The 13,718-nt window shown below is 42.1% G+C and overlaps 1 protein-coding gene across 7 annotated transcripts in view; it reads right to left on the bottom strand.

Moving 5' to 3' along the window:
- Positions 1–2,111, bottom strand: part of DLG1 (discs large MAGUK scaffold protein 1) — a 257,721-nt gene extending 255,610 nt beyond the window's left edge. For 5 of the 7 annotated variants that reach the window (XM_045812515.2, XM_045812517.2, XM_045812519.2 and 2 more), the window contains exons 1-2: positions 536–963; positions 24–73 (exon numbers count right to left, since the gene is read on the bottom strand). In XM_045812515.2, the coding sequence (XP_045668471.2) occupies positions 24–42 (19 nt within the window). In that variant the 5' untranslated portion in view covers positions 43–73; positions 536–963. Of the gene's footprint in view, positions 1–23; positions 74–535; positions 964–1,938 lie in introns of those variants that run through there. The other 2 variants (XM_045812516.2, XM_045812518.2) reach the window with 2 other exon arrangements.
- Between the last annotated feature and the right edge of the window lie 11,607 nt (positions 2,112–13,718).

Raw genomic sequence — 13,718 nt, 5'->3', positions numbered from 1 at the left:
GGAGTTATGAAATAAATTCTCACCTTGCTTCCGGACTGGCATTTTTCTCCAGTATCAGCAAGAGGGCACACACCTTTAAAAACAGAAAAGAAACAACTAAAGCAAAGAACAGAATGGTGGTCAAACTAGCATTTCCCCCTGAATCTCAAATGGAAAAACTCCCAGCCCTATTTGAAAAGGCCACCACCTGGCGAAGTTTTCCCAAGTGAAAGAAAGAGCCTCAAAACCCAGCAGTGTCAGTCAACCTAGAAAGCTTTTACCTAAGGGTGGGTATCCCTACACATTAAGAGCAGACAGAAGCCTGCTTCCAAATTCTCCTCGAAAGCTGCTCCCTCTCCAAAGGGTACTAAATGCCTAGACGTGGGGCCACCCCTCCCCTGGCATAAGTATGTATATTACCACCTGCTACTGGGGGGGGGGGGGTGCAAAGGCGCTCCGACCCTTGCCCCTAAGCCAGCAGCGACGGTACAGCGCTAAAGACAGGACCAGCTGGGCTAATCACCCCACCCCACTCGGGCCCCCTCCTCTCGCTTGCCTTTCTCCTAGCTCGCTTCCTCCGGGCTACTCCAGCGGGGGTCGGACAGGGCTGCGTCCGCTCTCCGCGACGCCCTCACGCCCCACATGCACACCTCCGCGGGCCCCCACACCTGCGGCGCCACCACAAAGTTCCTGCAAGCGGCGTGCGCTCGGAGCTGGGGTGCGCTCCGGGCCGAGTCGGGGCGGCTCCCCCGCCCTGCCCCGCTCCACGTCCCCCCGCCCCGCCCGGGGCTCGAGGAGCTGAACTGAAGGGGGTGAGGGAACGGGGGAGGAGCTCCCCTTGGCGGCCGCACCCCCACCGCCCCTTCCTCCTCCTCCTCCTCCGCCGCGGCCGCCTCACTTGCCGCGGCCCACTAGCCCGCTCGCCCTCTCCCCTCCTAGCCGCCCCACCCCCGGAACCTCGCCTCCTTCCGCGCCCCCAACCGCTCTCCCCCCAAACTTTCCGCCAAGATGGCGGCCCCGGAGCTGGACTGCCGCGCCCCCACGTGACCGCTTTCCCGGCGCTCTCAGCCAATGGGAAGTGAGGAGGCGGCTGGCGCCGAGCCCCGGGCTCTCCGCGCTGCTACCTTTGGGTTGGAAGGGGGAGGAGGGCCGGGAGGGGGCTGGGGAACGGGAAAGGGGACCTGGGGAACATCCCAAGTGAACCTCCTCTCTTAAAGGGGCGGCCACCGAAGTGGCTCTGAAGACAAAGGAGTTGACACACAGACTCTACAGGTGGTCCGTGGTGGCCCTGAAGAGCCCGCCTTTACCGCGCCCTAGCCCACCGGTGTGTCCCGCGGTTCAGAGCGAGTAACGCGCCAGGCCCGAAAAGGTCCGGGTGTCTGAAGAGAGACGTGACTTCACCTACACCAGATCCAAGACACACATTCCGAGACACCCTTTAACCTCACTAAACACGTGCTGTTTTCAACTCCTAGGCAGGAGAGAGTGCCTGGCGCCCCCGGGGGTGGATCCCCAACCGGGAAAAGCGGTCTTGGAAAGGAGAAGACTGTACCACCCACATTAGGGGCGGGGGCGGGCGGGGCCGGGAAGGGGGGAAGGGGGGAAGGGGGAGGAGTTTGGGCGGGGGTTGGGGGGATGCAATCGCTACACTGTCTTCCACTTTGTACTGATTTTTTTTTTTTTTAATTATTTGCCTTTCAGTAAAATGTCTTTTGGGAGAGGAGGTCGAATAAAGAAAGGCACGTAAAATAGGGAGATAGATTAAGAGTTTGAGGGGTTTACTAGAGAGTTTTTAAGTCTAAGTGATTAATTCTAAGTGTGAATGTATTTAAGGATGGAAAGACAACTTTCGTTTCTTCTTTCACTCGCTCGTTCATTCACACCCCCTTGCCTGTGCCCCCCGCCCAGTCATCGGTCTTAGGTATTACCCAAGCTCTGCGGGCCCCTTTAAGAACTCACCTGTAGCTACCTCCTCGGAAACCGAGCCGCCTTTAGCAGGCGCGGCTGGTTTAAGTGCAGACTGCACGTCAGAGAGAGACTTCGGGTCGGCCAGAACCCGGTTTTGGGTCTGAGCCACCCAGGTTGTAGAAGGAGAAATTGCGAAAAGCTCTCCACGTCACTGTTCAGGTCTTCCAGCCTCGTCTGGATAACAGGGACCTCCCTCCTCTGAGGTCCGAGAGAATTTGCCCAAGGTCACTCAGAGTTAGTAACAAAACTGGAAACACGAAGATCTTCTTTCAAAACCGGAAGACTCTTCCTGGTAAACCTGACAGCCTTTCGCCGAGGCCATATGCTTGGGCTAATAAAGGGAAGTCCCGGAAACCTTGTACTGTAACCATAACAGTTACTCAGAGGTACGCTGACCACCCGGTTTCACTTTTGGATTGCACCTTGGAATTCTAACTTGAGAGAACCCAATGACTTTAGAGCCCATCTAAACCCAATCTCTCAGTTTAAGATAAAGAATCTGAGGTTCAGAGAGGGGAAGCAATTTGCCCAAGGCCATAGAGGCTAATCGGTGACAGCAGCCCAGAATTAGTTCTATCTCCAGTACAGGGCTCTTTCCACTGTGATTTTGGACAACTTGACAGTGGTATGTTGGTATATTAGCAGCAGATGTCTATGCTTTCCTAGGTCAAGCATCTTGGGAGCTCGAGCAACAATTTAAAGCAACATTCCATTGAAGAAATGGGATGAAAAAGTGAAAGGAAGCTCCTAAAAGCAAGGAGCTTAAATGAAGAGATTTTTAAAATAGTGAACTAGGGAGGTTTGTGATAGTGAAAATGACTGATGGCATGCATGCTATTATTATCAAGACTTCATTGATGAACTGTGAATTGAATAGTTCCAGTTAAGGAAGCACTCTAAGAATGGAATCTCTTCAGAATTCAGGAGGAAGGAGGAATTTTGCCCTCACCCTTGATATCATTCATTATTCATATGTGTTCACTTGCTAGGCAATGAGGATAGAAATAGTTAAGATCCAAGCCTTGCTCTCAAGGAACCACAGCCTATAACAAATGGATAAAGGCCAGTGCAGCTTTTCTCAAGGGCCACTGTAAAGTCAAAAGCAAAATTTGTGTGAGTTCTCAATGTCATCCTAGTCTTCCACTAAAGACAAAGAGGAAGGAGAGGAAGAAGAGGATGACAAGTGGGCATGAAGCCCTTCCTTCTTGTTATCCTCTAGCTCTGTTGGTTGTCAGCAGTGTCCAAAAGCAGAAATGAAGCTAGCACTTCTTTCATCCTTAGGGGCCAGAGTAAGTCCAGACCTAGAATGAGAGGTCTTTATTCCTTATTCCTCCTTTATATTCACCTGTATTAGTTATCTATAACTGCATAATAAATTCCTCAAGCTTAGTAGCTTAGTAGCTTAAAACTTAGTAGCTTAGTAACTTAAACAGCAATGAACATTATCTCACAGTTTCTGCAGATAAGGAGTTCAGGAGGACCTTAGCTAGATGGTTCTGGCTTAGGGTCTCAAGAGATTACAGTCAAGATGTCTACCAGAGCTAGTCATCTAAAGGTTTAGTGGGGATGCTCTTCCAACATGGCTCACTCACATGGCTAGTAAGCCAATGCTGATGTTGGCCTCCTTTTTTCACCATGAACATCTTTCTATAGGGCTGCTTGAGTGTCTTCATGACGTGGTGGCTGACTTCCTCCAGAGCAGATGATCCAACAGGGCAAGACAGCAGCCACGTCTTTCATGACCTAATTTCAGAAGTAATACTCCATCATTTCCACGGTATCTTATTGGTTACTTAGGTCAGTCTCAAGAGTATGAATACCAGGACTTAAGAATCATTAGGTGCATTCTGGGGGCTGCCTGCCACATCATCACAACATACAAAGCAATAACATCTGGATTTCTCCAAACAACTTCCATTTCCTTGAAGTCTTTCTTACTTTATGCAGATAGCAGCTGCCATTGAATAGAATCCAGTATAGGATCTGATTACTTTTCCAACGTCCTCATTTAAAAAAAAAATTTAATATATAAACTTTCCAGCACCGTGTTAACTTTTCTTTCAAATAACTTGAAAGACTGAGGAGTCAGAGGACCACAGGGAGAAGCCTGAAGCTCTCATTCTTCTATTGAGTTGTCGGAGAGTTGATCTCTAAGAATATTGTCTCTCAGTTTTAAACTTTTCCTCCCCTACTATCCTTCTACCCAAGCCACTCACAAGCTTCACATCTCTGGCTTTTTGTTTTCTGTGTTCAGGTCCCCAGTCTATCCTCTGTAAAGGTGTTCAGGTCCTGCCAGCACCTACTGCATCATTTTTTCTCACTCTGACAGAGTGGCAGTGTACTGCTTGTGCAAAGCCATCACTGAAAGAAAAGAATTTGATGCAGTCAAAAATGCTTATGCCAGCTTAGGCTGCAAAAAGAAGAACAGTGGTGAGAATGTGAGAGTAACCTTGCTGGTCAGAACTCCACAAATTGCTCAGGGGGCATTTTCTGGCAGCAAACTTTAGGAAGAGTCTACCTAAACTAACATCTGGAAAGAAGAAAATAACCAGAACAATCAGGGATATGAAGTCTTAACCCAGTGGAACAACTGTAGAATCTAGAGTCATTTCTTTGAGAAAAGAGAGGGATATGCGGAGCTTGACTTCAATCTTCAAAGAGGTTTATTCTGTGTATCTGAGGAGTAGGAGTGAAGTTACAGAGACACAGAAGTTCGTCTTTAACATGATTTGTCAGAAATGTCCAAAATTGCCAAGAGTGCCCCAAGCTGGTGAGTTACCTATCAAGCAGAGACCAAAAGAATCCAGCAAAGCTTCCTTGTCAGAGGGAGGTACATACCCAGGACATAAAGTTGGTCTAAGTGACCTCTGAGATCACAGTTCTAAGCATTTGAGACCTCAGTCTCTGTTGTGGTATTAGAACCATTTTATCTACATCAAGAATCCATTCTATCCACTTTAAGTGGTACTGAGACTGATCTCCTTCTCTGTAGATAATTCTTATCAGAATAAAAGGTTACAAGTTGAATTCAATTCCCTTTAAAATGTGGACAGTCGCTCATCTCCATGACAATTAGTCCCTGATCATACTTTTTTTTTTAAAGATTTTATTTATTTATTCGACAGAGAGAGACAGCCAGCAAGAGAGGGAACACAAGCAGGGGGAATGGGAGAGGAAGAAGCAGGCTCATAGCAGAGGAGCCTGATGCGGGGCTCGATCCCGGAACGCTGGGATCACGCCCTAAGCCGAAGGCAGATGCTTAACCGCTGTGCCACCCAGGCGCCCCCCTGATCATACTTTTTTAATGGATAATCTACCTCAAATTTCTATATTATGGTATAATGGGTTCCTAAGTGGGTATGGGATGAAACTGTTATACTTTTAAACTGGTATAGCCCTTCATATAGTGTTCAAAGACAGATTTAACACGTTGTAGTCTCACAGCAACTTATGAGATGAATTTATTGGCTATGATCTCCCAATTTACAGAGGAAGACACTGAGGAAGAAAGTAAGAAGGCTGTCTAGGACACCACAGGTAGCTGGTAATGGAGCTGGGACTGAACATTAGTTCGTTGTTTTTTCCATTAGACTATTTCCTTTTCTCTACCTGACGCCTTTCCTAAAAGGGGGAAAAAAAAAGAAGCACATACTGTGTGTGTGTGTGTGTGTGTGTGTGTGTGTGTGTGTGTGTGTATGCGTGTGTGTGTGGGGGTGTGTGTGTGTGTATGAGAGACAGAGTCAGAAAGTCAGAGAGAAAGATAATTAGAGAAAGAAAGAAAAGCACTGAGAGATATTCTGATAAAATAAAGCACACGTAATAGGCTAGTCTTTACCTATTTATCATACATTTGAATACCTTTAACAGCTGAGACAATTTTGATGGAAATAGGAATATTACCTATTTCTGACCGCAAAGAAATAAATATCCACACCCTAGTTATATGACTAAATGAGGTCTGGGGTTTTTTTTCAATGCAAAGTCTTTTATTTAAACAACTTTAGCTTCCTTCTCTCCTTCCTTTACCCTGACAAGTACCCTTGAGTATGAATGAGAGGTTTCACATATCGGACATCCAACCTGGAAGGGCCCTCAGACACCATCTAATGCCATCCTCTCATTTGGCAGACATGTGAAGTAAGCTCCAGAAGAGCTCCTAGACAGTATCAACACACAATTATCAAAGGACTTTCTAGTGATAGCAGCATGCCACCAGCATTTCAGGAATAATCAATCTTTCTCTTGGCTGGGAGACGGAATGGGAATTAGTAATCTTTTCTGAAGATACATTTCTAAGTTTAACCAAATTTGCCATTATGCTTTTGAAGAACTTGGGATATTGACAGAACCCTGGGATCCCTTATTGAAATCCTTGGGATTAATCCTCAAATCTCCTTACCTGAGGCAGCCTCCTCACCCCACTCACTCCCTGCCAAGAGGATTACCAGTATCTATTCAAAGAAGGTTCAGGGGAGGGCCCCTTGGCCAGATTATCCTTTCATAGGCAGAGAACACAAATTTGGAAACTTAATTGGAATTTGAAGAAACACTATTAGAATTTTAGGAAGTCATTTGTATTCGGTTTTTGAGATGTGGCCTGGCTAATAGAATTCTGATAGCAATAGAAGCCACAAGATTCTTCATAACTGAACATGAATTAAGTCCAGTGATCAATCTCCTGTAGCACAGAAAAACTGCCACGGTCTTCCAAAAGCTTTCTGTGCCAGTCTTTCATTTTTGGGAAATGACACTCACGAAAGCTGTAATTTTCCTGTTCCTCATGTTGTGTAACCTTGAATTCTTTATTATTCCCTTATTTTAAGATCACGAGAACAGTAAAGACAAAGAATCATTTAAATCTAACTTTCTATTTAAATTTTCTTTAAATTAGATTAATTTATTTCGAAAGATAATTTTATCAACTGAGATTAATTATTTGCAATCACAATATTCTCTACCTTTTACAAATAAATTGGGCTATAGTTGAGGAAATTTCCAATATCCTTTTTAAAAATTCTGCAAAAATTCCCCCAGTTGGATATCATTTCAAATTGCAAATTACTATATGAATAAATAAAGTAAACCCCAAGACTGGTGGGAAACAACAAAATAATAACTACAAGAACAGAAATAAAAAGGGGGAGGCATTATCTGTTACAAATGAAGATGAATAAAGTAATTTAAGAATAAGAGAGGAACAAATATTTAATAAGAAATGCTGCCATAATAATTTAGAGAAGCTTTAGATTCAAGGGAACAGAATAAATCTATGTCTCCATTCTTCTTCCCCTCTTCAGAAAATCGCTCCCAAAATATTAGAACAAGAAGAAACTTGTTCCTCCAACTTCAATGAAAATAAGAGTGTTTAGTAACCACACCAAGACTGAAAGTAGTTGGAGAATTGGTCAAATTCAAGTGCCTGAGTTGGGATTTGGGGAAGTGGTAAATACCACCACCCCTCAAGATACAAAAAACCCACAACAATGAAGTAGGGAGAAAAAAAATGTGTGTGTGTGTGTGTGTGCATGTGTGTGTGTGATGTTAGCATGTTCATTATAAATGCAACATTGTCTCTTCTACTTATCCTCTGTATTTTGTGAATATTTGAAATATTTCTTAATTAAAAATTTAAATCCCCCCCAAAAAAACAGGTACACTTATCTTAGAGAACCCTAAAGAAGTTGAAGAAATAAAGGCTCCAGATACCACTGATAATGAGGTGCCGCTAGGAATGGTGGGGCAGGATCTGAAAACAAGAGAATGATTAAGAAGCTATATAAGGAGAACTGAGATGCTAGGTTCCCCCACACTCAGGCGACCACCTTTCCCTTTTGCTGCAAAAGACAAGAGCTTTATTTCCTGGAGAAAATGAGAAGCTCTAGATCTGGGGACACCAGCATGGAGGAAGATGGTGGTTACAGTACAAAACAAGGAGACCAACGGAAAATCTGCACACTGAACACAGAGAATTTCCCTCACAAACCCCATCCCCAGGAGCCATAGCTGGGCTGAAAACTGAAATGCCAAAGCAAAAAAGATCAATACAGAGTTAGAGTTGAGAGAGTCACTACAAAAGTTACGGTGAGCCATCAGGAAAATGCAAATCAAACCCACAATGAGACACAACTTCACAGCCACCGGCTAGCTATAATAAAAAAGACATATCTGTTAAGACATACATATTATTAGTGCTCTCTAGGATGTGGAGCAATCAGAACTCTTATACATTGCTGGTGGAAACGTAAAATGGTGCAGCCATTTTGGAAAAGTCTGGCAGTTTCTCAAATGGTTTAGAATAGTTACCATATGACACAATTCCACACCTAGGTATATATCTGAGAATTGAAAACATATGTCCATGCAAAACTTATATACAAACGTTCATAGCAGCAGTATCCATAAAAGCCAAAAAGTGAAAACAACCTAAAAGTCCACAAACTGTTGAATGGATTAATAAAATGTGATATGTCCATGCAATGAATTATTATTCAGCAATGAAAAAAGATGAAGTATTGATATATGCTACAAAATCAATAATCTTTGAAAACATTATGTTAAGCGAAAGAAGCCAGTTACAAAGGACTACAGTTATATGCTTCTATTTATATGAGATGTCTAGAATAGGCAAATCTACAGAGACAGAAAGTAGATTAGTGGTTGCCTAGGGTTAAGGGACAAGGAGAGGGGAGGGGTTGGTGGCGGAAGGCTAAGTGGTGACTGTTTTCTTTTGCTTTGTTTTGAGGTTAATGGAAATGTTCTAAAATTGACTGTGGTGACGGACGCACAACTGTCAATATACTGAAAAGCCACTGAATTGTATACCTTATATGGGTGACTTGTATGATATGTGAATTATATTTCAGTAAAGCTGTTTTTTAAAAAGTCATGTTGACCACCTTATTGCCCTTCAAGAATGCTGACCAGTCAACAAAGCCCTTTCATGTAACAGGGGCCTTCTATCAGCTCAGCTTTCTACAAGAAAGGGCAACCAAAGATCACCAGACATTTGGGGAATGTCTCCATCATGAAAGATGGAGACCAAAAAATCGACAAAACAGGGGGAAAATACTCAAAGAAAATAGGAGTTCAGAGTCAATGCAAGGAATAGAGGGAAAAAAACAAGAAATTATAACTCATATCTTCAGAGATCTTAAACTCATGAAGTAAAGACTATAAAAAGAAAATTCTTTGAAATTACAATTTGAAAACAAAACATAAAATTCAATAAAAGGTTGGAAAACAAAGTCACAGAAATTTCCAGAAAGAAAGAATAAGAAAGAAAATACAGGAAAGTGAGAGGTTTGGTAAATAAGGGACATCAAATGATAGGTATTCCAGAAGAGAGATCAGGGGAGGAAATTAAGTAAGTAATACAAGAAATGACTAAAAAAAGGGGAGGAAGTTAAGCAAATTATACAAGACATTTATCAGAACTGAAAGACAAGAGTCTATAAATCAAAAAAGTCTCCTGAGCATCAGCAATAATGAATGTAAAGAGACCCACACCAAAACACATTGTGATGTTTTGGAACACTCAAAATGCAATTTACATCCTAAATGCTTCCAGAGAGAGAAAAAAACAGTCCATGAACAAAGAATCAGAAATCAGAATGGCATCAGAATTCTCACTAACATTGGAAGTTAGAAGACAGTAACACAATGCATTTAAAATTCTAAGGAAAAATTACTTTTCCTCAGGATTACATATCTAACCAGATTACCAATCTGAGTAAAATTTGAAAAAAGAAACATTTTTTGGTGTCTCAAAAAATTGACCTCCCATGAATCATGCATGCTTTTTTAGGAGGTTTCTAGATGAATGTGCTTTAGTAAAATGAGGACAAAAAGCAAAAAAGAAGGAGACATGGATCCAAGAAACAGAATCCAACATAGAATGGGACCAGGATGTTGGTTTAATGCAATTTTAGGCCTATAGCTGCTCAGTGGAACTCTGAGAGGAAGCAGTACAGATTGGAAGGTTGGAGGACTTCGGGATCAATGTATCCAAGATAGACATGGAATTGGTAAACTCGTTTTGGTCATATGGAAAAATGTATCAGTTTTTCAGAGCTGTTGGATGGTGTGGGGAAACTTGAGATGTTGAAAGAAAACTAAACAAACGGAAACATCTATTCACTCCAGGAAAATAAATTGAGTAAGAAAGAAAATAAAATGACCATACACTGTTTGGCTCAGAAGTGCAATATTTTTGTAGCCCTAGTAATGAAAATAATACACTGATTCGACAGCAACAAAAAGAGAATTGTGATAGGAGGATGAGAATCAGTTAACTGATACTTTCAGATAGATAGGAGATAGCTAGTTGATAATTTCAACTGATGAACAAGTCTCAGTCTCCTAGATGATTTTAGTAATACAGAAGTAAATTCCAGTAGAAACAGCTAAAAGAACTGAAGATTCCTCTCCAGAGTGGGATGGGGGCAGTGCGGAGGGGAGGAGAAGGCAAGGAGTTATTTTTTTAAATTATTATTATTACTGTAAAGCTTTAGCACTCTTTGACATTTGAAAAACTATTTGCATGCAGTAATTGGATTCATGACAAAGATTATTTAAAATTTATATAAAGAGAAGTCAAAGGATGCACACTGACTTCCGTGCCACATTGAATCCTTAAGCAGAATTCCACTGTTAATGTAGATATAAAGAATCTGAAAACTCCACTTGCAGCTTTTGTCTGCTCTTGTCACTGCTGTGGCAGCCGTCGCTCCTGAAGAATGAGCCCGCTGGAGGAAGTGGCCATCACAGGACCAGAATGACAAGAGTGCAGAGCTTCCTTTTCTAGGGGTCTCTGGTGTTCCCTCTAGGAAGGTTTAGATGTGGTTCTGCTTGTCAACAGTTGTAAAATCACTTCTTAGAACCTTTCCAACATCATATGTGCATAAATCTCTAAAATTCCCAGAAACAAAAGAAAAGATCCTTGGAGAGTGAAGATGTCATGTCTTCCCTGCTAAATCATAAAAACTCCAAGTAAAGGGGCGCCTGGGTGGCGCAGTCTGTTAAGCGTCTGCCTTCGGCTCAGGGCGTGATCCTAGCGTTCTGGGATCGAGCCCCACATCAGGCTCCTCTACTAGGAGCCTGCTTCTTCCTCTCCCATTCCCCCTGCTTGTGTTCCCTCTCTCGCTGGCTGTCTCTGTCAAATAAATAAATAAAATCTTTAAAAAAAAAAACAAAAAAACAAAAAACAAAAACAAAAAACTCCAAGTAAAATCAGGCCTTATTAGCATGTATTAAAATATTAGTATGCCTGGGGCCCCTGCGTGGCTCAGTCAGGTCATGAGTGTCCGACTCTGGATTTCAGGTCAGGTCACGATCTCGGGGTCATGAGATCGAGCCCTGCATTGGGCTCTGCACTGGGTGTGGAGCCTACGTAAGATTCTCTCTCTCCCTCTCCTTCTATCCTTCCCCTCCACCCCGCCAAAACAAATGAAAAAATAAAATAAAATAAAATAAAATATTAGTATGCCTTAGTTCATATTCTAATGCTTTCTTTACAGGTACATATTTTAAATAAGTATACAATTTTTAAATTATGTAACTGATATCTGTTTATGCTTAAAAAATAAAACTTCAAACAATTGAGAAGCATGTATACTTAATGTAAAATTTGTCCTTCATTCCTATTTTTGTCCCTCTTCTCTGACTTCTGCCCTTTAGGAGTGGATTTCAATAGCTTGGTAAATCGCTTTGCATGTCACTACATTTTGAGATTTCAAGAAGGATGGAGATGAGAAAGCAATCCAAGAAATTGAGCGCTATATGTGATGAGAGTGAATATATCCACAGGTACTGGCTAGACTGTATATGACAATAGATCTCTGACCCACAACCTCTGCAGCAACCAGTCCAGAGAGTCTAGTGACAGTCTCTGCAGCAATTGGTCTAGAATGATCAGGACTTGCTCAATGGCTGCCCTCTTCCCTATTTTCTGCCCTTGCTTTTAACTCAGGACTAACCAGGGACAGCCAAATATGCTCCCCAGATCAGTATAAAATGTCCTACTTCTAGGTATCCTGCTTTCGGCTTTCCCATGTCCATAACCTCCGATTAAAGCATAGCTGAAGCTTTCCCTTTTTTTGCTGTAATGTTTTTCCACTCTTCTGCTACCTTTGAGTCCGTGCCAAACACAGGAGATAGTAGCTGACTCTCGAGTTATAGCGAGCTCTGATACCTAGCCACTGTTCTCATTTAGGTGGTCATCTGTTATTTCAGCAATGACAAGAAGTTCCCAAAAAGAACAAAAATGATATCAGAATAACTGTTTAGTCTGCTACTTCAATAGCACCTTCAGTCATTGGGTTCAACTAATATGTACCATGTGCGTATGAATCAGGCGCTAAAGTAAATTGTATTTCACTAGGACAAACTTGTCTAAGACGGACACTACAGAGCTGAAGCCTTGGGAGTCGCAAATTCAAATCTTCAGTCATTGTTTATGGTCTGAAGCAGGTAAACTATTTACTTCAAACTTCCCAAAGTACCTTCATTAAATATGAATGAAGAGAAGGCCTCAGCAATTAACATAATGGCAGAAAAGAATTACTAACAACAATGTGTTTCATGCTAGTCTTATTTTTAAAAAAATCTCTTAGTACCCCTGAAGGTTGGTAACACTATTGTGCTATTGTTAGAGTTGTTTTTAGAATTATATAAATAATTACTTGTTTAAGATGATTGCCCCCCCATCCACGAAAGAATTATGTTCAGTTTACTAATGCAGACCGCAAAGTTTTTCATTAATAAAGTCGGCAAACAAAGCATCTGAAAACATCCAGGGAATGATATTCTAGTAAGTTTTACTGAAGATGACATTTTCATTAGCACTGCTAATGAACTATGCTTATTCCTTTGGGGAACTGTGATTTATTAAAAGAATTAAAAGTTTGAAAAAACGCCAAAAGAATTACACTCATTCATTTTGAATATGACTACAGTATTTGCAATAGAAAAATTAGTGAGTATTCCCTAAAGTCATCGTGGCTTTTAAACACTGCATAATTCTGGGTATTGCCATCAGCAAAGCATTGCACCATTGTTCATTAGAAGGATAATGTCATTATAATAGCTTTACTCTGAGGCATAAGCCAGTTAGATGAAGCACCAGAAGGAGGAAGGCAAAAGTTTGTTTGGTGAATCATTCTTGTTCTACAGTTTGGTGACTTTACATTAAAGCCAGAAAGAAAAGCAGCTCGTGGCTTAATTTGAAAGATCTTGCAAGGAAATGCTGCAAGAGTACACAATTCTTATAATTGGTCTCTAGGCTTCATTATCCCTGCTCATGAAGTTGCCTGTTCACACTTAACTTTGCAAGTTAACTGTGAGCAAATCAAGAGAGAACAAAAACAAACATAGCACAGCATTTAGAAAGATCTCCTTAGATCAGTGCTTCTGATTCCCCTTTTCACGTGGTGACCATATTATACTGGAAGCTTGGGACTAGTGCTGTTTGGGCCCAAAGTGCCAGGAAGTTCAGCTCAGGTCAAGGGCAAGTTCAGGCCAGGTCAACTCTGAGATTAGCCTCTTCACTTGTCCTTTTTCAGGCTGGGATCTCTTGAGGCACACAGGTTACTGGGGATCAGTAGAGCGGTTTTCCGAAGCCTAACCAGTTGGCTGGTAAGCAAAATTGTACTGTGGGGTGGATTTGGGCTCTGAGCACAGAATCTCATTGAGCACCTTATAAATCTTGTCATGGTGAGAAGGCTGTGCAGAAATGAGCAAGGGAGGCTCCTATTCAGAGAAAGGTCTTACCCTAG

The sequence above is a fragment of the Ursus americanus genome, chromosome 4 (genome assembly GCF_024610735.1).
Source record: "Ursus americanus isolate L20-20 chromosome 4, mUrsAme1.1.p, whole genome shotgun sequence".
In the NCBI taxonomy this organism is placed as follows: Eukaryota; Metazoa; Chordata; class Mammalia; order Carnivora; family Ursidae; genus Ursus; species Ursus americanus.
The sequence above is the reverse complement of the archived record's forward strand: the minus strand, read 5'-3'. Positions and strand labels throughout refer to the sequence as shown.